The sequence below is a fragment of the Schistosoma haematobium genome, chromosome 2 (assembly GCF_000699445.3).
Source record: "Schistosoma haematobium chromosome 2, whole genome shotgun sequence".
Classification (NCBI taxonomy): Eukaryota; Metazoa; Platyhelminthes; class Trematoda; order Strigeidida; family Schistosomatidae; genus Schistosoma; species Schistosoma haematobium.
Window position 1 is genome coordinate 27,015,564 of NC_067197.1, and position 25,087 is coordinate 27,040,650.

The 25,087-nt window shown below is 34.1% G+C and overlaps 1 protein-coding gene across 1 annotated transcript; it reads left to right on the top strand.

Moving 5' to 3' along the window:
• Nucleotides 1–285: 285 nt before the first annotated feature.
• On the top strand, nucleotides 286–25,087 carry DTD1 (D-tyrosyl-tRNA(Tyr) deacylase). Its single transcript, XM_051214773.1, has 17 exons — nucleotides 286–327; nucleotides 360–416; nucleotides 449–703; nucleotides 740–809; nucleotides 849–1,128; nucleotides 2,962–3,140; nucleotides 6,475–6,656; nucleotides 9,148–9,213; nucleotides 10,285–10,377; nucleotides 12,303–12,409; nucleotides 14,800–14,882; nucleotides 15,292–15,478; nucleotides 19,525–19,770; nucleotides 21,023–21,295; nucleotides 21,429–21,557; nucleotides 22,419–22,508; nucleotides 24,720–25,087. The coding sequence occupies exons 5-17, from the start codon at nucleotides 967–969 to the stop codon at nucleotides 24,990–24,992; spliced, it is 2,070 nt and encodes a 689-aa protein (XP_051067958.1). The 5' UTR covers nucleotides 286–327; nucleotides 360–416; nucleotides 449–703; nucleotides 740–809; nucleotides 849–966; the 3' UTR covers nucleotides 24,993–25,087.

Genomic DNA, 25,087 nt, shown 5'->3' on the forward strand with positions numbered 1-25,087 from the left:
GGATGTCAATATGTCCCTTTTTGTGCTCCATTGGGCACTAATAATCCTCGAGGCCATAGCACAAAGGCTCAAAAACCACAATTTTATGAACTCAGAGTGGCGTAACGTTTTTTTCATCAAGTGGTTAGTGACCTCACCCGAACAAGTGGCATCAGATAATCGGTATATATTTTGGAAGAGAAGCTAGTTCTTCCTTAAAAACTTGCAAGGGTCGGAACAAGTCTATTAACCCATTATATATATAATTGAGAACTGATGACAGATTATCAGAACTGCTTAGTCGTCAATTTGAAGCTCAAGGTCATTGGTATGAATAACCTTGACAAGGTAGTGTTTCTAAAGTCTACTAATATCCGTAGTTGCTTACTTCTATTTTTGCGAACGAAGAATTAGAGAGAAAGCTATCAAAATCTGACGTAAGTTGTGCAACGAGGATAACCTGTCGTAGATTAATGAACAATTCATAACTTGTTTGGTGGATCAATGCAAATCATTGGATCCAAAGTCGGTTTCTTTTCAAAATGACGTCAAATTCTCCGCTTTCATATCTGGTTCCGTTGGATGTCTGAAGGCGTGCTACGCCTACTTTTCAGATCACACAGCTGGGTTGGCTGACGGATATGGAGCATGTGAAGAGCTCGATCCTACGTCTAATAATGGAAATCCATCTACTTTTATGAGCTCTTTGTTTGCTATACAATGCGTAATTCGTCACTAAACTTTTATGTACAGCATTTAGTGGTTTTTTGTGGTTATAAAACACAACTTCTCTAAAGCTGAATTACTGACGTCAAGTCTTCTTGGACTTGGTACGTTTATTCTTGTAATACTAACGTCATTTCATCTAGCTTGCAGAGAGCTTATGAGTCTTGCTCAGGTGGCCGACAATCTAGGCGAATCATTCAGTCTTCCTGTGTGGAAATTCAGTTCTAGGTAATGTGAACATTTCATATTATTTTCAGTATTATGAAACAGTTCAAATGTGAGATTCGCAACCATGCACGGGAAACCTCTAGAAATGAAAACAGGTCGTTTGAAAATGATACTGAAAGTTTTTTTGGAAGTATATTGAATTCTGTTGTCCACTCGCTGCGCCATTACTACAATAAATGCAGTATTTCATACCTGGTAAGTTGCAAGTTGCTTCGACAAGACTATAATTTTTGAACGAACTAACCAGATGTAAGATTAAAAATCTTGGGTTGTTACCCAAACATTTGGTTAAACAGCGTTTTGGCATTATAGCTGATGTCAGTTCATGATGATGTTCTCGGAGACCTGATTTCTTTAGTCACTCATCTCTCACCGTTCTAAGAAACCATCTACCGAATAAGTCCATCTCTCTTAAGCTAGATTTACTTTATTTAATGTGGCTTAATGCTAACCAGGATAGGTTCAAATGGAATTATGCATATTCTAACTTGAAAACACCCCCAAATACAATAAATCATTTCAGATAGTAACTTCTGAAAATAAGAAACAGGAAGAGCAACTCAGTTTTGCAGCCCTGTAGACCTTTCTGTAGCGTCCACCACGTGGTGTCGTGATTGTTTAAGTACTCAGCTTTCAAACAGGTTTCAGGTTAGGAACTTGCTCAACCTAATGCAGTTTAATTAAGTGGAAAGTATCATACACAGTAGCTAAAACTTGGATGTATAAACATGTAAGTGACAAATGTAATGGAATACCACCAAAAATTTTATCCAGACAACTTATCATTGGTTCTTTTCAGAGATAGGATAACATTTTGGTTACGGCACTGAATAGGTTTTTTTATACGGCGAATTAAACATAAGGCAGTTATTTTACCCTCACTTAAAAAGGTCTGTGTACTTTATGAAGATGTCTCCGGGCGAATTACTACCAGTTTTTCTCCAAAATATTGGTAGCCGTCATACTACATGGGTTGTATGAAGCGCTAAGAATACTAAATCATCAATTATTTGAGAATAACCTACCGACGTAAATCAATTTAGCCCAATGTTTTGTACGTTTGAAGTGTATATGTAGAAGTGTATATGATAAAAGAAAACAAAGATCCAGTGTTTGAAGCATTAATAAATGTGAAGAAAAAACAAATATGTAACTTATTAATTTATTTATGCTAACTAACTAAAGCAGTTTAATTTATTGTTATAAATTGTGCACATGGACTCAGTTATTGATTATTTTATGCTAAGTACTTCCTAGTTCAGTGTTTTCAGATTTGGTTGTTGATCTTATACAACTCATTGATTTTTTGGTATTGTTTTTGATCAGCTGTTGATCTACCGTAGATTTATTGTTAGGGTGTAAGAAATCTTCGTCTTCAGTCCTTATATTCTCCATTGCGCTGAACTATTTCAGTGTCTATTCACTTGTAACACTTTGTAAGTAGCAGTAGTTTCATAGCCACAACAAGTAGTCACATCAATTTTGCCGGCCTTTTCTTTTTCGTCTACATGAACACCAGTTGTTAAATGACAATATAGCTTCACTCATATCAATGCACGTGGACAACTGTCGATAAGAGTTTGATTAAGAAAACATCAAAATATTGTACAGAGGAAACAAAGAAAACCAGAGAATGTTCAAAACCTTGACACTCTTATCAAACATCAGTCAATAGACACACTGAAATATACCATATTTATCGACAAATAGAAAAGTAGACTAATATCTGCAACTTCAAAATCCAGGTCAGCAAAGAAAACAACTAAGACAGACATATAAATCTATCATACAGTTATGGATAACAACCAGTCAAACATCAGATCAACAGAACAAGCTGCCAGTCAATTTTGGAGAAATTCAAATAGCTCTCATCTCCTCGAAGTACGTGCTGATGATGTCCAGAAGATTAATGAAAGCTTTACTATTAGACCGTTCAGATCAGGGACCACAAAACCTTCGATATTATTGAGTTGCAACAAATTTTAGAATTGAATCACACTGCTTTCCTTATGTTATTTTATTTCTTAGGGAGGAGTGAAGTCACATGAAATGAACGTGGAGAATACCGAAAATAATATACAGATGTTAAATCTTCTTAGTCGGGTATTCACTTTCTGTATTCGGGAATTTACAAAAGAGATTCTAACTCCCGACACTAATTCACAAGCAGTAGTTACCTTTATGGATTGGCTCTCATGGACAATCAAGTATGGTTTATCTAGGCAGACGTTTTTTAGTGATTCTTTTATTGTCGTTTAATAATTTATATGCTTCTGTTTATTCACTATTAGTTTATTTTGGTTGATTTATGTACTTTTTAGATATCAAGACCGTAAGTATTACTGATACCTTAAGAAATCTTGAGCATCAGATCTGTTCATTTCAATGTAAGAAACTCTTAATATGATCAAAGGTTTTAAAAAAATTATCTCGATTTTTTCGAGTATTTCATCCTTCACTATTATTGTAGTAAACAGAACACAGGTTGGGACAATCGAATGTATTTAACACACAATTACAGGACTTGTTAATAAAATCTAATAATCATAAAGTAAATGCTTACTTTGCAAAATGTCCATCGATTGTCTCAAAATGACTCAGACTTCATTGTTCTTACATTTTCATACAAATTGCATTTTGTTTCCATTCTTTACTGTTCGATCCTCTTTTCTCTGCTGTCAGACCTTCTGTTCACGACTAACATCATCTACTTATGTCAATATAAGTAGCACACACCACTTTACGATTTCTGTATAACATATTAAGACGTTTTCACAGTAGTTTATGTGGTCTGAAAACGTTTGTAGTATTCATGAAGTCTATGTTCATGACGTAATTTAACTCATTCACAGTTTAAAATTCATGTTGAGACACTCGTGATTGCAAACGCTAGGTGATACAACGCGAAATCCGTTACATTGGAGCAGTTTCATTCATTCTCTGTTTTTCTCTAAATATTGTGGTCGAAATCATTCCTAACCAAGCATCCCTCCACTTACTTTACCTTCTCACATTAAGTCTCTGTTACAGTTAATTTTATTTCCTCTTCTTTACTGTGTATTTTGTTTGTTTCCTCTTTCACTGTACTGACGTGAGGTGTAGCGACTTGTACCGATACATATTTATACCACATCCTGCGATGATGATGACTAATATTCGTTTTTAATGAAGTTTGTTTTAGATTCGCTATTCGTTTTTTAGTTGGTCGAGCTTTCACTTTCTAATATGATGGCTATCCAACTTTATCAAAAAATATATTCTCCAGATTGTAGGTAGATTACTAATCAACCATAAATACTACTGTATGAGAATATTCGTTCAAGCGTTTTTCCATCTGTTTACTCATTAAACGGCGTTTTTGTCCTATAAAACTTACATTCTGAATTAAATTCACTTTTTCCATTCCTGAGTACTTCATTTTAATGAGATGACATTCATATCTCATTACCTCATGTGTGAATGAAGAGGACTGTAAAATGACTAATCAACTTATAATATTTTTAAATTTCCCCAAGTCTTAGATTCATTTTTGGCTTGGTGGTTTTCATCAGTGACTTATATCTCGTATTATTTGGAATGCTTTATCTAGATGTGCATACAGCTTTACGAGTACTGTTTCCAGTGCGACCTCGTAGGTTTACAACTAAATTTACTGTACAAAAGGTGATGCCTATAACTCATTAGCTAAGTAGATGACTTTTTGATTTTTAAATCAATATATATTGAATTTGATCCTCAATAGAAAACTAACCCCGGACTATGATTCAAGTACATCGGACTGGTAACTTCCAATTAGGTACTCCTTACGAGAAGCTTTTATATCAACAAAGATTGGCCACTTAACTCTAGTGGGTGGACAATCAAAAGTCACAGAACCCTGTAACAATCTCGGTTTACTCTATTCAATTTGTAACTTGTGTCATAGGGGATACAGTTCAATTTATGATAACGTTCTGTAGTATAAAGATGCCTCAATAGGACGCAGATCTTAATTGTGAGTGACCAACTTCTTATAATTGCAAACACATAATAACTGCAACTTAGAACTATCATCCACTGACGTTAGTAACTAATAATATAATAACAATATAACATAATCTTCATTAGTTTTTTTGGAACAATTTTTCAAGAAATGGTTTCATTAAGATGAAACTAATTAAAAATTTGCAAAAAGACGTTCTAGACTTACTCTTTTGTTAATGGTTTGTGGCATTCAACTATATATTTCAATTAAGCTCGTTCATGACACATGGTCACCGTAGTATTCTCTAACTTTTCCAGTTATCTAATGTTAGATATATTTGAACCGTCAGATTTACGATTCTCGTTTTTTGATCAGTAAAATGGAAATGTTATTTTTTATGAGTTCAGAATTGACTAAACAAATTTCATTGGGTATTTTTAAATTAAGGAGCAAGTTTCTCGCAGAATTATATTACGTTTCACTGGTAGGAAAAAGGATCTATGATTTATACTTTAGTTTTTTCAAATTTCATATTTTAAACCTCCCAAATTAAGTATACTACTCTTTGGTTAATATTTGTTTGCAATTGTCAGAATTCGATGATAATACCAGTTATGACAATCAAGATGTAATATGACTGATGCAATTGTAAAAATGTGTATCAAATGTAAACATTTCAGTAAACCAGCTCAAGCTGATCAACCATAATCCTCATACAAGATGCACATGCAGTTTTTAGGGCTTCAATTTTAATCTCACAAAACAAATCACATGATTTCATACACTTAAAGCTGTATACAGAAACTCAAATATCCCTTATCTAAGTGTATTCTGAAATAAAATAGTTTTGACAGTGGAAAACAAATAATTGTTTATCGTCGTTGCAATATCTGTGTTTCTGTTTATATTTGCTTCATGTAAGATATTTCATTTTCTTAGAAAATATGGTGTATGAAGTAGTTGTAATATACTTTGCTGAAGATTTTATCAAGTGGTTGAAATAATATATATATATATATATATATATATATATATATATATTATTTCAACCACTTGTTTGGAAAACCGATTTGTGATGTTCCTCCAAAATCTCATGCTGACAGTGAAGAAAAACTAAACGTAAACTGTCTTCATATAAAAACACTGGTTACTTCTGCCAAACCTGAGATTTTCTGAATGTAGTCATTACTGGGTGTAGTTTTTTTCACCGTCATCTGACCGAGTTATTTAGCCAATATTTGCTCCCCCCCTTTTGTTGTTCTATGTGTGTATAGTGATGTGGAAATAACAGTTTTTGTCCTAATTTACGTTAAATACTTCAGAAATGTGAGTTACTGTTCAACAATTTAAACATTCAATCTTTAGTCTCTCAGTTATTTCCTTTCTATCAAGGTCCCATCAACTAAATACTGTTATTAGCTTCATATCATTATCGTATATAAATCCATCAACTATACAGACGTTAGTTAAGATTTATATGTAGCAAAATATTTTCCATCCCTTTTTATGGTGAGTAACTATTCAATTTTCAAGGTGGCGATGATTACTCATTTTTCTTTTTCTTTATGATATTTCAGTGTATCTTATGCGGGTGGATTATATCCATTAGGTTCGAAATTTCCTGTCAGAATTGGAGAAGAAATAAATAATTCATTTTTCCTTTCTATTGATATTATTCTATCTCACATGATAACTTTACATCCACCATATGAAAGTCAAGAAGATTGTTCTATTTTTGTCCAAGCCATATCTCATTCAGGTACGATGATTGTTTTTAAGACACTAAACAGTAAACTGCTCTTCGTGATTGTGAAATGGTGGGGTTTTGTTTGGCCAAATTATTTTTCATTCAAGCACCTCTTTAAACTCATGAATTTTGTTATTGAACAGTTTAAAATTTCTGGTTGATTTCATACATATAACTTGTTATGGAGTGGTTGATTTCTTTACTCTGATTTTATATCCTGTTTTATTTTCTAACTCACTTTATATACATACTTCAACCATTTTACATCTTTCGGTTTATTGATTGTAAAATGAGATGCACTAGACAAAGCTCGGTATTACATTGTATAAAGTGTACCTAAGGTTAAAATAACAGATGCAATCAAAATAAGAAAATCATATTACTGCCCATAAATAGCTCTACATGTACACATTTATACAAAATGAACTACTGTGTCTGTTTCCAAAATGCAGTAGGATATTTAAATAAAAAGGCTGATAACCATAATAATGGTTCAACTGGTATTCTATAAATTTGTAATATTCATTCTGTGCAACTCTTTAAGTTAGATAAGTAGTGTGAAGAAATAAACTATTTAACTCAAGTTTTATGATTTTGGGATTACTTTGACACAATCATAAATTGTGTTTGATAAAAGCATCTAGAGAATCTTACTGTATCAGTATATGCTTTATTTTATAGGTGATATGATGTAATACCTGTATGTCTCCGTCGATTTCTTTATTTTTTTTTCAACGTAGCAATCTTGTAATACTTTTATTATGCAGTAGTTATGTTTATGGATAGTGCATTAAAAACTTCGAAATTTTGATAGGCAACTAGATGAAAAGCATTCATTACGAGAAATCCTGTTCATATTTCTTAAGTGTTTCACTATAATCAAATTGTGATTGAGGATAAGGCCCTACTTTTTTGAGGCTATGCTATTATAGAATGGCGCACTTTTATCAAGAGGTTAGAAAACGATGATCATTTGAATCCACTTTTTGTTGTTGTTGTTGTGATGATATCCTTGTTGTGTAGTGGTTTAGTGATTGAAACATCCAGCTCTCAGCTCTTAGGTCATGGACTTGAGTCCCTCTAGTTCTATGTAGGTTGAGCAATTGAATAATAACACATGAAATGTAGTTCACAGTCGACTGTATCAACATGTACTTGGTTATCGATTTGTTTTACCATTAAAATCAAATTGTTGCTTTTCTTAATAGGGTTATCAATCAATACAAATTAAATTTGTGTCGTTTGAGATTTCAATGTCTACCTATCTGTAGTTCATTTTAGTTTTGTTCATTATCGTGTATATTCACATAAAATTAAGTTTGATGTGATCTACACCAGTAAAATTAGAGCAATTTATTTATTTTAACTCAGATTATAAAACTGTTCCTCGTCCAAAAATTACAAACAACTTTATATTCATCCATAAAATATCACAACCTATAGGTAGTAGTATATCATATTGTAACTTGTAATTAGGAACTGCAATATTTTTTGGGATTCAGTTATTAGTTAATTGTCCTTTGTCCCCGCTCCGGGATGGGAAGAGTTCATTCTCCTTCTCGAAGTACTCTCACATGGCCATGCATATACAACCACTGTCAAGGAAGTTCTACTCACTGCCTTCTAGCTACAGAGGTGTTGTTTACGAAACTGAAGACGAAAAGCAAATGGCCTGTGCTTTAACCGAGTGGGTGGATATAGAGGATCCACATACGGCAGTTGGAAAACCCTGGTTCCAAACCAATGGTGTACATAGATAGGCTCCAGGATCTTAAAGGAACGAATATCGTATAAACCTATTGTTGGTCGCCAGATATCATGAGACTACATCTAGTAACGTTGCTCCACTACCTTATGGATTAAACCTTTAGATCAAAGACTTCGAGTGTGGTCCTCTAAGAAAACCACTTGCTTTGGTTTGAGCACCTGGGCAGTATCCCATCCCTCACACAAATCGAATGATTTATGTGGCGCATATATATTTTTTACCTTCTTGTAGAAATGTTTGTGTTTAAATAAATAAATAGTTGTCCTCTACAGTCTTTCTTCTACATCTTGATCAGCATATCTATAAATAATTTAAAGAAATTTATTTATTAAAGACAATGCTGCAATAAGTTCCGCAAACATCACCTTATTTCCCTACTATTGATTAAAATTACTTTTATCAGTATAATTTAGTCAGAGCAAGGAAGCAGTAGTCTACAATGTCGAAGTATTTTGTTTATATTTAGGGGTTCAGGAACTTAAAACCTACTAAGTACGTTTAGTTTTATGTACAAAATCATTTATTTAGCATAATCTAAACCTGTATAAATTGTATTTCATAACGAGTTGAAATTTAATATAAAACATGGTTTTGACTTTTAATTCAATTAAAATTACTGTGAGACCATTGGTGTTGTTTGATTATTTTGACTATAATACACAGGTTTCAACAAACCTTACTACATAATAAACAGTATTTATTATAGGATCCCTATTTTTGTAAATATTGTTGTAGATTTTGATGCACCAGTGATTTGCCGAATTTATGGTAAAATTTTAAGCAATGTTTCTCGACATCCTAGTAAGTTCACTACACTTTTGTTTGTTTTGATCTGAATGAATGAGTTATCCTTTATAAAAGTAGTTTATCTGTAGTTCCATCATGTTTGAAATGTTAAAATATGAACATCTGTATCTTTCTGATATAATTGTATTGCTGTGACTCATTGTTTGAAACATTTGACTTCATATCTGAATGTGTTCCTGTCCAATTCGTTTTTGTTCAGTTCATGTCTTTAATCCTTAAACAGTTAATCTTCCCTGCAAACGAATGCATAAAGCTGCACTTGTATTATTATTGAAGACTAAAGACACATATAACCACCTGGAATACTTCACAGTTCAAGAAGTCAAAGTGGAAAGATATTGTAATAAACAGGTAGAAGGAAATAATATCTAGTAAAAAAATATTTAAATTTTAAAAGATGATGGATGACGAATATATCTAATGTTGTTGTGTCAAATGTCAAGAAGTGACATTTAGAGGGCTTTATTTACTGATTCTTGACATTTTAAGAACTCACAGTGTACTTTCACCTTCCTTTAGTTCTCAAGCTGTAATGTATTGGTTTTATCTATTCATTCTTTGTTTTCATGTGACCAGTATGATCCTTCCATCCTATTTCTACAGTTTACCACCGTTAAGTTGGTTTGAAATGCCTTTATAATCCCACATACTATGAAAACTCACGGTTGATTAGTACACATAAGAATTGAATGATGTTTAGTAATTTCACCGGTGGTGTATATTCCCCATTATTAGTTCAAAAAGTTTGTTGTGACAAATTGCAGCCACTGATTAAGAGAAGAACTACTAAAATTCTTTTAGTGCCAATAATCCGTTGAGATCTTTGAAAATCAGACGAAGTGTAATACGATATTCAAAGTTTATGGGAAAGATAATGAGTTGATTAGTTTTAACTATTGTGGTCAACTTCAAACTATGTCATAAATGATCTCTAACTAGTGACTTTGAGTTAATTGCTCACAAGATTTTCCAAGCGATCAATGATTATTTTCTAATATAAATTATTATTGAAAAGTTGCCTTTAATTTATGTATAGACCAAGATGAATTTTATTTGTGTACATAGGTTTTTATTCTCGTTGGATGAACGATACTTTCAATATTTATAAAGAATTATTTGAGGCATGTGGAAAAATCGATTTATCTGATAAAAATGGTGGTGAGTATAGTAGTATGTATTAGATTCCATTCAATTATTTCCGTTCTGTTATCTGCCACAAAGTCTTATTATTTGTAATTTTCTCCACAAATGTATCGTCAACAAAAGCATCACATATAGTTTTGTTTATTGTTGTCTTGTTGCCTGTATTCTTACGCAGTGACTACCTATTTAGTCAATGTAATATGGCCATAATCAGATGTTAACCGATAACAATACAGCTATTTAAAGACCTGAATAATATTACATAATACTGAAATAGTTTTTGTAAACTTCAGTAAAATCATCTGTGTTTTACTTATTATTCTACATTCGTTCATTGAGCGAATCCTAAATCTTCGAGTTACTGTTTTTTTAAAATTACAGTAAACTTCATAAAACACTTATTACCATTTCTTGAGAAAGTACTAAGAACAATAATAACCGGAAAAATAAATTATTAGAATAATGACTACATATTTTATTTTTATAAACTAACTAGTCAACCAGTAGATAGTAGTGAAATGTATTATGGTCTCAAAACTCTTTTGCCCTTCTCATTCTTTGGTAATGATTTTTATATTTACAAGTGAGGTTTCAACTAACAAGAATAGTCTAGCCCTACGTATTTCAATTGATTAGTTCAAGAAGGTATGGCAGTTTTTTTCTTTTCGCTAAAACCAACTATCACTACTCAGTGCTTTCATCATTTGCTATTGGTTACAACCTATTTATGATTTATATTTCCTTATAGTCATTGAACTGAGAATCAACTTCCACATACAAATCGAGAACGTGTTAAATCTTCTTGAAACCAGGGATTACATATCGAATTTTCATCGATTAAGTATGCTACCACAGATAAAGTGACTTGCTTACTGAATGAATTAGTCTACTGTTCTAAAATCGCTGTATGAGAATTTATATCATGAAGTAATATAGTTCAGTGAAATTTATGTAAATTAGAGAACTACAGAACTTTTGTTAAAGATATCTGTTCTTTGTTTTATATGTCGAGGAGCGAAAGTTACTTTTAAACAAAGAAAAATAGACGTCATTAATGAATACCACTTATTGTAGTGAACACTAAATAAATCCACATAGGTTCCCACATTTCCATTAAACTATATTTATATAAGTTTGACAAGATTTGTATACTTGAGTAGCTATTTCTCTTGTATAGAGTTCCAACATTTTTCCATCAAAGACATTGAATTTTACTTGTACATCATAGATTACAACTTTAATTATCTAAATCTAAGAATTTGATCGAAAGATGAAATTTAACTAGGCTCTTATTTACGTGAGCAAATTAGACAAATTAGTTTTATTTAAAGATGACTTTTGATACAGTTTGACATCTTGAGAATTTTAGGAAACCAAACGTCATTGGGCAGTTGATTTGCTTCAATTTGACACTTCTTAACAATGGGTTTATGACTCCTCCAGTCGTCAAACTTGGGTCTTATTTCACGAATTTAAGTCTCGCCGTGAATTAAAATTAACAGTGTTATATCCGGATGGCAATCAATGAATGGTAACATTACTTATGGACTAATATACGAATATTCTTATTGTATGACTATTAAGTAACTACATTATATTGATATTGATGTTCTGAATTAAACCGACTGGTTTAGGAAATAAGCTACTATTTCAGAGGACCAGCATGAACTCGGGGCTGCTCGTACAGGCTTATGCGTCATTAGTCTGGTCGTATAAGTCGGTGTCTCTAATTGGCGGTCGTATCATGTGATATAATTAATCGGGCATAAGGACATAACAAACAGCAATCGGGAAGTTTTGTGTGGTAATTACACTTATCTGTGATATTTTATTTGCCTTAAGTACTATTTATGAAACTTCTTAATATTGTTAAAATGTGCACTTTATAAATCTATATTATGTACTTGCATTGAAATAATTCTGTTTTGTTTTATATTTAGGGACTACTGATGAGAAATATCCATGTTCTGGAGAGTTTTACACAACTCTTTTACAACAGATTTGTGCTTCAGTTTGTGGTTTATCTATGGCTTGTTTTCCTTATCTGGTGAGTTGGATAACTTGTACTGGATATCGGTTGTTTGTTTGTGTTTCTTCAACCAAACAAATTTATATCCCATTCTTAACATTCTATTTTGAATAGAAATGAGACATTTAAATAATTAAAATTAAATGAAAGTTTTATCCTCTCTGATATCGTGTATCATTGCAATGACAATACATCACCTATTATTTTTGTGCGCTAAGAAATATGATTTAATTTACTTACATGCTTGTAGTGCTGAAAAATAAAATTTGTTTCACAGTCAACCCTTTTTTAAAGGTTACAAACAACTAGAAACAAGTTGAATCAAATTTCTCCAGGCTTTTTAAGTTATAACAGAATCATACATCGATCAAGAAGTCAGTAATAAAAAATTGAAACATTTCAAATGTTTAATTCTCTATAAGGGATGCCTAGTAGGACTGACTTATTTTTATTATGGTAAGTTTTAGAGACATTTGTCAGAATATTATGATTATTTTCTCAACAGTCTTTATCTTTAAAGAAACTATCAACAAGCTTTTCATTAAATAGTCTAGTGGAACTGTAATATGTCTGAACACTAAGCCAATAATTCTCAACTTTAACTTCAATAACAATAAACGAGACTACTTCCTATTCTCTTCTTCCCTATCCACTAACCGGAGATAAAACTCCAACCTTTGTCCAGAAGATTTATTCCATTAACAAGATGGAAGATTATTCTGATATATAGATACGTTTATAATATATTTATGGGATATAATTGTAAAATAGCGTATTAACACAGCCAAATCAATAGGATAACAATGTCTCTCAAAACAGAAAAAACAGCAGCATGAGAAATGTGGGCGCGAAAAACGCTCAACGAAGATTTACTGGACGCACATTGCAAAACGTTTAGGTTTCACACGTTATATTATCGATCCAACATTGTTGGATCATAGTGGCTTAGTAAAATATGAAAATCATACATTAAATACATCATTTGCTCAGCTTCTTTGAGTTTTCCTTCACATACACCACTATTCCCCTATTTCTGTTGTTACTTTGATTGCTCTCCGATTTACTTCCTGTTCTCTTCATTCCAATCTTTTGCTGTCAGGCATTTCACTTCCTGTTGGTGCTACGTATTACTTATAATTTTCAACATAAATAACATACACCACAATAACACATGTGAAAATTTCAATTTTCCAAATTATTCTTAGGAGGATTTTCAAGAGGCCCATTCAGAAACAATCGTTTTTCGTGTCAGCATAGAGCACTAAAGTTTCACTGAAATCATGTAGTGTTATCTCGATTTGTACTATAACCATATGGTTGGGAGTGTTACTAATGACATAGAATACACTTTTGCACATTGAAAACGTTGCCGATAACCTCAGCATTGATTTACGTTAATTCTAAAAAATCACTTATTTTACTATCACTATATATGCATCGGTCCAAGTTGCCATACCTAATTAGCACAACAAGATGAACACCAAATTCATAGAAGCAGTTACTTCAGTGGTAGTGATATATAAAAGAAAGATTGTGTATAAGGATATAATACAGGAAGAGAGAATTAGTTTGTAGAAAGAAAGGTATAAGGCAACTTGATTATCACGGTTTAAGGGAATACAAAGAGTGTATACACCTACGCCATTGTGATCGAATCTGAGCCATGTCATCTCGAGTTTCCAACCATTGGTTACGATAGTCGCACGAACCCCAACCAAGTAGTTTGCATCTACCAACATGGTTCAGACCAGAAGTTATTGACTTCAAGGACTGATGCGATGTTTTGGCTTGGCCACCCCTAACTTTCTTCCACCTGTCTCGAACACTAGTGAGCATTGCGCGTTGTGGTAGTCGGTGATTTGGCATGTGTAATACGTGGCCCAACCATCTCAGTCGATGAAGATTCACGACTTCATCTCTAATAGCGTGCGTCTAACCCCACTATAACCTACCCGGTGATCCCAGTAGATGCTGGCAATATTTCTAAGACATCTGTGATCAACTATTAGTAGTTTACGAGTATCCTTTATTCTTATTGGCCACGTTTCACAGCCGTAAAGTAGAACAGAACGAACTGCTGTTCAGTATACTTGGCCCTTAATTGATGGACGTATATCTCACCCTCTCCATAGGTGACGTAATTTGGCAGAAGCCAGATAGTTTTCAAGCGTTTATTCCATAAATACAATTTTTATACTTTAGATTAATTGCCTATCATAGTCTATCATTGTGACATTAGTAATTATTAAATTTCGAGACGTTTATTATTTACACTGTGTAGACAAATGCGTAAGATATTTTATTACAATAGTGTTTGCTTTTGGCCTTGCTGTCATTTTCAATAAACGGAATAATTTTTAGGAATTTTGAATTTAAAGAAAATACTTTTTTCGTTAATATTTATCTAGGAGACAGTTCTGCTTTCGTCAGTGCTATCTGAGCATCCTCTGGTTCACTTGTTAGCAATGGATGTATGGTGTTTCGTTGCCCGGTAACTCCATGTACTTTTTCTTTATCCTTTATGTCATCGGTTTTTATGCAATGGATGCTAGATAGCAAATAATTTCATCAGTGTATTGAAAATGTATTGAAAAACGAGTACCCTAATTAATTAGGATAGTCGATTGCTCAAGTGGTTGTTTTTAGGCACTATCTCCGGACCTTCGATTCAGATAATGAATTTATGAATCAATGGAATAATATTGTTGGTTACGATCATACATTATAGCCGGCTGTCGGTATGTACCAGGTTTTGGAGCTTATATGAACTAGTTACTTATGCTGTAGACCCTTATATGGTCAGCTATGAATGCATATTCAAATTTATGAAATTTCAGTGACATTGGTTGTAATTTCGTATTCAAAAAATTATCTTGTGAATTTGATTGTAATTTTTTTAGGTACGGAACAGGCGATCTCTGTTTACATTATGTCACACTGTTGACGAACGTTGTAAATAAAGTTGCAAGGAAATTACAAATGAGGAATTGCATGAATGAATCCCAATCACTTAGTTTGTCGCATACTGTATCTCGCCTTAGTCATCTACTTTCAAGGTTGATTGTTTTTCTTACACCTAAACAACAAGTGAGTCCTTTGAAACTACTAACCACTTGTTTCCTAACAAATTTGCAATGTTATGTACTCATTCCATAAGTTTCGAACATTCTCTAATTGCTAAAAATTTGTATACAACTCAGTCAGTTCCTTAATCAGAAGGTCGCTACCATCTTTAAAAAGGGTCGGAGGTAAGTCATCTGGACCTGGTGATTTGGAGCACTTCAGAAGTTGGAGTGTTTTGCGGAATTCTGTCTCTTTGGTTGGATCAGTTGTCACCGGCCATGGAGGGCAGGACAGTCCGATCAATGTCGCCGGGGCAGCAGGCTAGCTAAATTATCCTTCGAAAAACTCCATCCATCGTCCAAGGTGTCGGCATATGTTATTTATAGGCTCCCATCAGCTTCATAGACTGTTCCACTCACACTAGACTTCTTGCTTCCAGTGACTTGGACGAGTTGGAAGAGCTCTCGACAGTTGCTGGAGGCAGTCGCTGTTTCCAACTCGTCAGCACGCTCCGATCACTAAGACTCTCGGTCCTTACTCAAGTTTACCCCAACTTCATTACGTAATGGTGGTCGTTTGTGGTCAAAATGACGATCACCCGGAGTAGATCTACGTGCTTCAATGATTTGTAAGGAGCCAGAAGAAACCCAGTGCTTTTAAGCGGAACGTTTCGCGAGGCCGCAGGCAACATGACTCGCCATTTTCATGGCGTCGTGCAATTGCAACCAATGCTCATCTATACTTTTCAGTGGAATGTTAGCTAGCCTTGAACCTAGCCCGGTTTGATATTTAGTTGCAACAGGATCTGTAAACAATTCACTGACATCAATCCGTTTGGGACAACGAATTTGTTAGCCACAGAAACATAAGGTAAGATTAGCGCAAACAAAGGAATGATTGGAGTTCAGATAGGTACTCCAAAAGGAGTGTCAGTCTTGTATACAACCACGCCAGCGGTAGCTGATCGCGATGTGATCAATCTGAGTTCAGGCTTGAGATACAGAGGAAGGACGCCAGGTGGCACATCGGCGACGACTATGTCGATAATTAGTGCCAACCGAAAACAGGTTGTAGCCTGCGCACAGTTGCAGTAGACGGTCTTCGTTACCTGACCTGCGACCAACAAGTCCTCATCGGCCGCCTAGATGACTCTTCTGTGCCTAGACACCCGAGCTGAGCATTAAAGTCCCGCCAATACTGCAATATCTGTCGAGTATAGTTTCTGCAGAAGAACAGTTAACTAGTGATAAAACTCATCACTGACCACATCCGGACTGCAATCCGTCGTAGCGTAGGCGGAGATGACGAAAACCGTCGTTTCTCATACTTATTTCTCACTTCGATGAAGCTTTCTAATCTAACAGCACATAATCGACTGTTTGTGAGGACCCAATCGACTAGTGCTGCCTCAACTCTTGTGTTTAGTGAGATACCAACGCCAGCAATACTAGACGAAGATGTCACAGGGTCTTCGGATAAACGCACATGAAACAAGCCTTTCGAAGCGATAGATGGGGGGTGAATTTTCAGTAGTTCACTAGAGTCTTGGATACGGATCTTGGATAGACAATAAACATCGATATTGAAACTTTTTAAAGTCATAAACAACCTTATCTGTTACCCGATCTGCATTAGTGTGCGAATGTTGAAGGAAGCCAGTTTGAATGGTATACGCGGTTTCAGAGAGACTGTCTCAGTATTCGTAGTTGGTGGTAGCATTCAACATTCTACCAGTCACTGATTTGAGATGGCTTAGGTAGGACAGGGTTAAGACCATAGGCGAGCTGCTGTATAAATTTAAAAATAAAATACGTAGAATAAGAACAAAGGAGAATACATAATTGACGTAGTGTAAAAGAAATAGAAACGAATGTTATTACATGACTGTGAATAAGATTTGTCTGAGTGGTCGTTGAAGCAAAAAACATTTTCCCGTAGCAGTTATCATTGATTTGTGTGAGGGCTGTGATACTGCCCAGGTGCTCAAACCAAAGCAGGTGTTTATCTTAGGAGACCAAACCCGAAGTCTTTGATCTAAAGGTTTAATCCATAAGGTAGTGGAGCAACGTTACTAGATGTAGTCTCATGATATCTGGCGACCAACAATAGGTTTATACGATATTCGTTCCTTCAAGATCCTGGAGCCTATCTATGTACACCATTGGTTTGGAACCAGGGTTTTCCAACTGCCGTATGTGGATCCTCTATATCCACCCACTCGGTTAAAGCACAGGCCATTTGCTTTTCGTCTTCAGTTTCGTAAACAACACCTCTGTAGCTAGAAGGCAGTGAGTAGAACTTCCTTGACAGTGGTTGTATATGCATGGCCATGTGAGAGTGCTTCGAGAAGGAGAATGAACTCTTTCTATCCTCGGTCGTACCAGGGCATTTGGTGGCACTGTAAATTCAAATGCATTTCAAATAACAAGTAAATAGCCTTCAACTATGATGCTTCCGGTTAAGAAATTTGACAAATATAGAAAATTCAAGATAATTCTTAAAGTCAAATAGAACTATCAGACACTTAAAGTGTTATAACTTGTGGCCGCCGATATGAGGTCAGTGACTTATCGATCGAACCAATGACGCGTAAAACACGTGCGAGCAGCCTAGAGTCTTGATTGGTCTTGCTTTCTGCTTAGCCTAGCCAGTTAAGTCCAGAACACTAATCCGAGCCTCTGCGATTTGAATCATTATATTTCAAACATACTGAGTTTATATACCAATCAAACAGACCACAACGTACCAATAAAATATGAAATAACATTTGTACAAGAATTAGCCAGATGTGGCTGTGAATGAGGGAGATAGTAATGAATGTACTGGGTATAACTCAAGAATGGTAAAACGTATGATAATAGTTTATGGGTCAAAATAAAGCTTATAATAAGATGAATATGAATATGCATAGTTAATTACTTAATAATTATACAATAGAAATATACGTTTAGTATTGGTCCATAAATGGATCCCAGAAGTTACCATTTATTATTCTTGTCGGGACATAACATAAAGCATGCGGCAAAAGTAGTTCAACAGCTCTTCACAGTTGAAATGAAAAGAATCAAATTATCAATAACCAGACATTTTAATTGCTTACGTAATCCACGCGAGGTTAAGACATGACCAAGCATAGAGCATTACAGATGCGATAAGAAATATAGGGGTTTAGTATAGGATCAATCCTTCATAATATGAGATGAACATATTATAAAATGGGGAGTTGAAAGGTACAATATGTACATGCAAAATATAGGTTAATTAGTATGCGAACGGAGTATATTTAAGCGTAGTAATATTTTACAAATTAGTTCTCTTTACGAATATCTCATAGATTTGAGAATACATCTTACTTTTTTACTGAGCAAATTAATTTCATAATAATGCTTATTCGAATAAGTGAAATTATCAAACATGAAGACCATCTTGGAGTATCTTGGATTATGTTTACTGTATTGTTATAATAATGTAAATTAACCACTATGTGTTGTGCTTAAATTTCAGGTTTTATTCCGACGTTAGAAAATACAGTGTGAAAAATTTACTTTACGACTTTCTAGGTGTAGCTGTTTAAAATAGTTCAGTATTATGTATTACGAGATAATATCTATCCAAGATGAACTATAAATTTAACATGTGCACTAGTCTTAGTCATATATCACTGCGTGACAGTTCAATTTTGGTAGGATAATCGAAATGATAGTAGGGCGATTAAAGTTTTATCATATGGAAAATCAGTTAACAACATTGTAACACTTACCGCATAAGTTTATTTCATTGTTTACTGTCTATATCAAAGATTAACATTCTTCATTCTATTATGTTTGAAGGAATGAAGCAAGATAAAAAGGGTCCTCAGCGGTACTGTTCCTAAATGTAGTCTTACTGCAAATTATTATGATTGTGTATAGAAAGTAGATAGTATTCAAGATAATACTCCTCCTTTGTGAATTCCTAAATTTCAATTTTAGGTTAATCGTGATTCCACAGTTCTATTCATTCTCTCCGTCTCCGTAAACTACTTGTCTAATTCTAATAACTAAAGCAAATTATTTTTATTCTTATTTTAGAAAGTTTATCTTCATCAAAATTCAATTCAATTTATCCATATGAATTCAAACATAGATTTGATTAGTTCAACATCTGGTTCATTAATTTGGTATTACGTCCCTATTCCAATAAGTCGTTTACAAAAGGTATCAACTAATATCATTGAACAACAAGTAAATGAACGACTTCTAAATTTAGACAAGTTATTTGATTTAACTAGTATGACAGTCAATTCATCTCAGATTCCTTATTTATTAATAGAAGTAGTAAGTATTATTAATTATTATTTTGCTAAGATTATTAGTTTCAATGTATGTTATGTATGTTGAATGCTACTATATTTTCTTCTTGATAAATTGTTATGGTATGATTTCATGGCAATCAAATTATTTATCATTTCTAGTACAGTTCACTGTTTTGATAATTTTTTGAAATAATTATTGGTATTAACAAATTTTTTGGTGTGAGATGTCATCTTATTTGGTCATTCTGTTAAACGATCATCGTTTACAGTTGTTCGATCGCTGAGTAGTGACTACTGTTATATCCATCTAGTCTTTTAGTACTAGTCGGATTCTATCGATCAAGTGGCATTGTGACCACTGGCCTGACTTAATCGATATAGTGTGTACACTATTTTGAGATGTTAGGTAATTGGAGATAATCAGGAGGGGAAACCCTAGACCTAAGTTTCGTGCTAGCTGGGACTCCTTCCCTGGTTGTGCCTCTAATGTTGATCAGCACTAAGAAACTTAACAAAGATGACATTAGCCACTACCCAGTGACAGTCAGTTGTAAAGATCTCAGTTCTACAGAGGGTTAGTCGCAGCCTAAATAGCGGAGTGATGACGTCTCAGACTGCAAAGCTAGCTGACACATATTGAAATCTCACAGAGAGTACCAATTTCCTCAACAGTGTAGGTAGTAATTGTTGACGAGTGATATTTATTACAAAGCCAAAGTCCAGGGAACTACCTAAAATAATCTAACACTTGTCTTTCATCCACCATTACAATTAAACCATTATCCGCGCATGTAACTGGTGATTCGTTGAGAATGATTTGGTCTACTGTGAAACGAAGTTAAAAAGTAACAAACGATTCTAACTTCTCAAAGGATAACTGAAAAACATTATGCAAATTTATAGAATCGACTCTTAAACTTCTTTTGTGATACCATAGTCAGTGGAGTCCAACTTTGTAATTGAGTGAGCTAAATATCACCATTGACTTTAAACGAGTTGATTGAAGACCTCTGGATCTCAGCCACATAGTCTGAAGGTTCTATATCCTATTTGTTGTGTTGTTGGTTTGTGAGAGCTCACTGTTGAAGAGTCAGAAATCACCACTTCACGGTGCTCCTGAATTTCCATCGGTTTTATTGATGTTAATGGGTAATAAAATCTAACCTCAAATAATAATCGTGGTTTTACATACTTTTCTTTGACATATCTCCATAATTTTTACTTCCACGTCTAATCTCTATTGATTTCTTTTCTATCACTGTTTTTTTATTTAGTGTCTTGCTCTGCGTTTATTTAATTGTTTACCTGACCGACATAAAAATTCTTGCACACGAATCATTATGAAATGTATCCACTTTCTGCTTCAATATCATCTGACCGATGCAGCAATAGAGAATTGTTCACATCCACACTCTTCTACGTTTTTAAAATCCTGGACATTACAACCGATTTCAGCTTTGTTAGTTTGTTTATCTATTTGGTTTCCGAAATTATGCACTATTTCTCTCAATGATCCAAATCTTCGACCGGATACAGAGATATTAAAAGTAAATCTTTGATTGTGTGTACTACTTAATTCTGTATATCATTTTCGGTGTTAACATTTTATTATTATTTAGTCAGTAAATTGATCTGATTTCTTAATCACACTTCTGTTTTATTTATTTGTTACAACTTTAGGATCTTGTGAAATTATCATTTTATTCGGATTCAACCTCTTCTGTCCTACCAATCTGTTCGTTTTCGATATTTAATGCATGGAATTCATGGCTTAATTGTTCTATTACACAAGGTTATCTCCAAACATGGGTAAGTTTAGTTGACAATGTTGTAAGCATGTTACTAGTTTAAAATTCGATTTAGACTAATTCTTAACATCAGTTTGTCATCTATTCTCGGTTATGTGTTTTAGATTATGAAGCTAGTTAGTTTTGCCTCATTGCACAGTCTATAAAAAAGCGCTTCAGAACTCTTTTATCAAATGTTTCAAGTGTCCATTCATACTGGTCGCTGTATCTCCTTGGTGTTGAGATTAATAAAAGAACTATCAATCGACTACTTAACTTTTATGGGATAACTAAACTTCTTTCCATTCATAACCATAGTGGTTATTCTAGTCATGAAAGTGTAGAACTATTCCTGTTAATTGTCTCGTATGAATACTCTGTAGAAGTCTCAGACTGACAAGAAACAACTCTCTAGTGCTCTATGTTTCCCAGTAATTCTTCAGCTGTGATGTTCTGTAATGAAAAGCCTTTTCAAATAATATTAGTAATATTTATAAAGGTGAGTGTTTTCGCGTTGTTGGTGTTAACGACTCCAATTGATCCGGTTCTATTAACATCAACAACGTGAAAACATAAACTCTTATAAACAAAATTCGTATCTGTTGCACAATCTATCAGCCATCTAAATCCACTAACCAAGCAAATATTGCGTTGATTTTTCGAAACTAAAGGTGTACTGAGTTAGAGTCGCATTACGAACATTAACACTAAGATGCAAGTACCTTTTTTCTGGCTAGTCCCAAGCAGAAACAAACATGCTCTCGCACTACATTGTTAGACATTATTCAACTTTAAAATAGTAATAATAGTGATAGCATATTATACATTACGAAAATATTATTAACATTTTGACTTGTGTTTTTTATTTTATTTTGGGAAACAGTTTGAACAACTAAAGGTTAATATTAATCATTTTGAGTCGAAAGTTCAAGTTGATCAGATTGCAGAAGATATTTTCAAATCCTTGCGAAAGGTAATGCTTTTCTGTCTTTTCTATTTAATTATATCTGCTTATTTATTTAATCGAGTTGGGATTCTCATCTCTATCAACTGGTAGTCAGTCAGTCATCTACAATGTAGGATCAGGCATATATTATTGGGGACGATAGATCCCCAAAAACTCATAGTTTGTAATTTTATCTTTGTGGAGCTTGTATGCAGGTGTATGCGTGGTCATTCCTTACCACCCACGCACATAGTCGGTTGATGAACTTATCGAATAAATGTTTAAATATATCAATTGCAATCAATTGACGAACTTGTCGATTAAATGTTTAAAAGCTCCAGGGCAATATCCAACCATCCAACCATTGGTTACGATAGTCGCACGAACCCCAACCAAGTAGTTTGCATCTACCAACATGGTTCAGACCAGAAGTTATTGACTTCAAGGACTGGTGCGATGTTTTGGCTTGGCCACCCCTAGTTTTCTTCCAACCGTCTCGAACACTAGTGAGCATTGCGCGTTGTGGTAGTCGGTGATTTGGCATGTGTAATACGTGGCCCAACCATCTCAGTCGATGAAGATTCACGACTTCATCTCTAATAGCGTGCGTCTAACCCCACTATAACCTACCCGGTGATCCCAGTAGATGCTGGCAATATTTCTAAGACATCTGTGATCAACTATTAGTAGTTTACGAGTATCCTTTATTCTTATTGGCCACGTTTCACAGCCGTAAAGTAGAACAGAACGAACTGCTGTTCAGTATACTTGGCCCTTAATTGATGGACGTATATCTCACCCTCTCCATAGGTGACACAAGTTGGCAAAAGCCAAACGAGGTTTTTGAATCCGTGTAGAGATTTCGTCAGACATCAACCCATTAGGGATGATCAGATATCTAAAACGAGTGAAGTTGTCGACACGTTTGACTACTTCACTCCCTATCCTTACTTCAGGTGTTTACGCGGGCCAGTCCTGAAGCAACAGCTTTCATTTGGAGGGGGAGAAACGCTTAATGCTACCGAAGTACTGCGTCTTATCATCGTCTTCACTAAACAGGACTATATCATCTGTGTATTCTAAGTCGAGTAGTGGACCTCCTGGTAGGAGATCAATACCCGAAAATTCAGTCGACGAGGACATTATTTACAGCAGTATGTCTTTAATGAAGTTGAACAGAAATGGAGATAGTGGACAGCCTTGTCGGACATCACTTGTGGTTGCAAAACCAGACGACTGTTCGTCATAAGCTCTGGCTCGACTAGTAGTGTTCGAGTAAAGAGCCCTCACAAGGTTTATGTATTTCTCAGGTACGCCTTTCGAAGACAGACACTGTCACCAACTAGTTATTTTTTTTTAAAAGATATTGTTGTTATTCGTTATGTGTTGATAAAAAGTTAATCTATTAAGTTTAATTTAGATCTTAGGTTAATTTGTAGATGAATTTTTTCACAAAATGACTTCCTTTGTGATAGAATGATAGCAAACACACGAACCATTAATCATTATTCCAAAAATCCTGTACTTGAATGAAACAGCTATGCCCTTCAGTTTTTAATGATACTCAATGTAATAACCTTTTGTGCAAATACTTGAATATTATCAGTGTTAGCAATGCAACATTGTTTTTCATTTGGAAGCAACTCATTTCCGACTCATCAACTAGATGTAGCACCATTCCTATAAGTAATGTTACCTATGAAATAAACCCAATACATTACTTCATTTAAAATCAGAAACATAAACTAAGTTTCATGAGGCGGGGTTCGAACATGTAACCTGTTACCTGAAAGTCACAGTTTAAATAAAATCTTGTTCGAAGTTTTGAAAAATGGCAGATACTATATAGATGAATTCCATAAGTAACTTATTTGGTTATTCATATGAAGTATTTTATTGCCTGTCTACTTCTAATGATATAATGTGGGGAAAAAACACTGTAACTGAATAATTTTGAACTGTCAGAATAAGTCAACTGGCGAATTGATTTCTCGAAAAAGCTTAGTTCAACTTGTATCGAAACTATATCAGTCTGTTAGGTTTATTTTTTCTTTTAGCAGAAATGTGCTAAAAGCCTAGTCCATAAAAAGAAAACATAGTTATACAACCGATAAGACATTTTTGCATTACCTAAGGAGCTGTTTTTTTCTGTTTACAGAATGCAAAACTTTAGTTATTGTCATTGTCATTCACTTCGACCTGATTTTGTCTTTATATTTCTTATTTTACTTCATATAGAGCATTGATTCAATAAATCTAACTAAACATACCGTCCACTCACCCCAATTGGATCGAATTTCTTCAAGTAGTTGTTTTAATGTTGACAATAATAATTATATAAATAATGATGGCGATGATGATGTTGTCATAACTAAGTGCCTACGTGATATGTCATCAGTAGTGAATCGTTTAAAATCTGTTTGGCCACCAAAAGGTCCTAACAAATCAGTACAGTTCAACGAAGCAAGGAATATTTTAAACAGTTTATCTAATTTCGTATATACCAGTTGATTGACTAAGTGACTGGCTATTTTTTTACCCACATATATTTGTATTATTTCATTGTACAAAACCAATATCAAATAAATAAAACCTTTAAAATTTAG

What these genes read in the sequence shown, in the direction of transcription:
- DTD1 (XM_051214773.1), top strand. Translation starts at nt 967, where the DNA reads ATGAAACAGTTCAAATGTGAGATTCGCAACCATGCACGGGAAACCTCT. An exon ending in TTTATCTGATAAAAATGGTG is followed by an intron (nt 10,378 to 12,302) that starts GTGAGTATAGTA and finishes TTTTATATTTAG; the next exon opens with GGACTACTGATGAGAAATAT. An exon ending in CGGATACAGAGATATTAAAA is followed by an intron (nt 21,296 to 21,428) that starts GTAAATCTTTGA and finishes TTACAACTTTAG; the next exon opens with GATCTTGTGAAATTATCATT.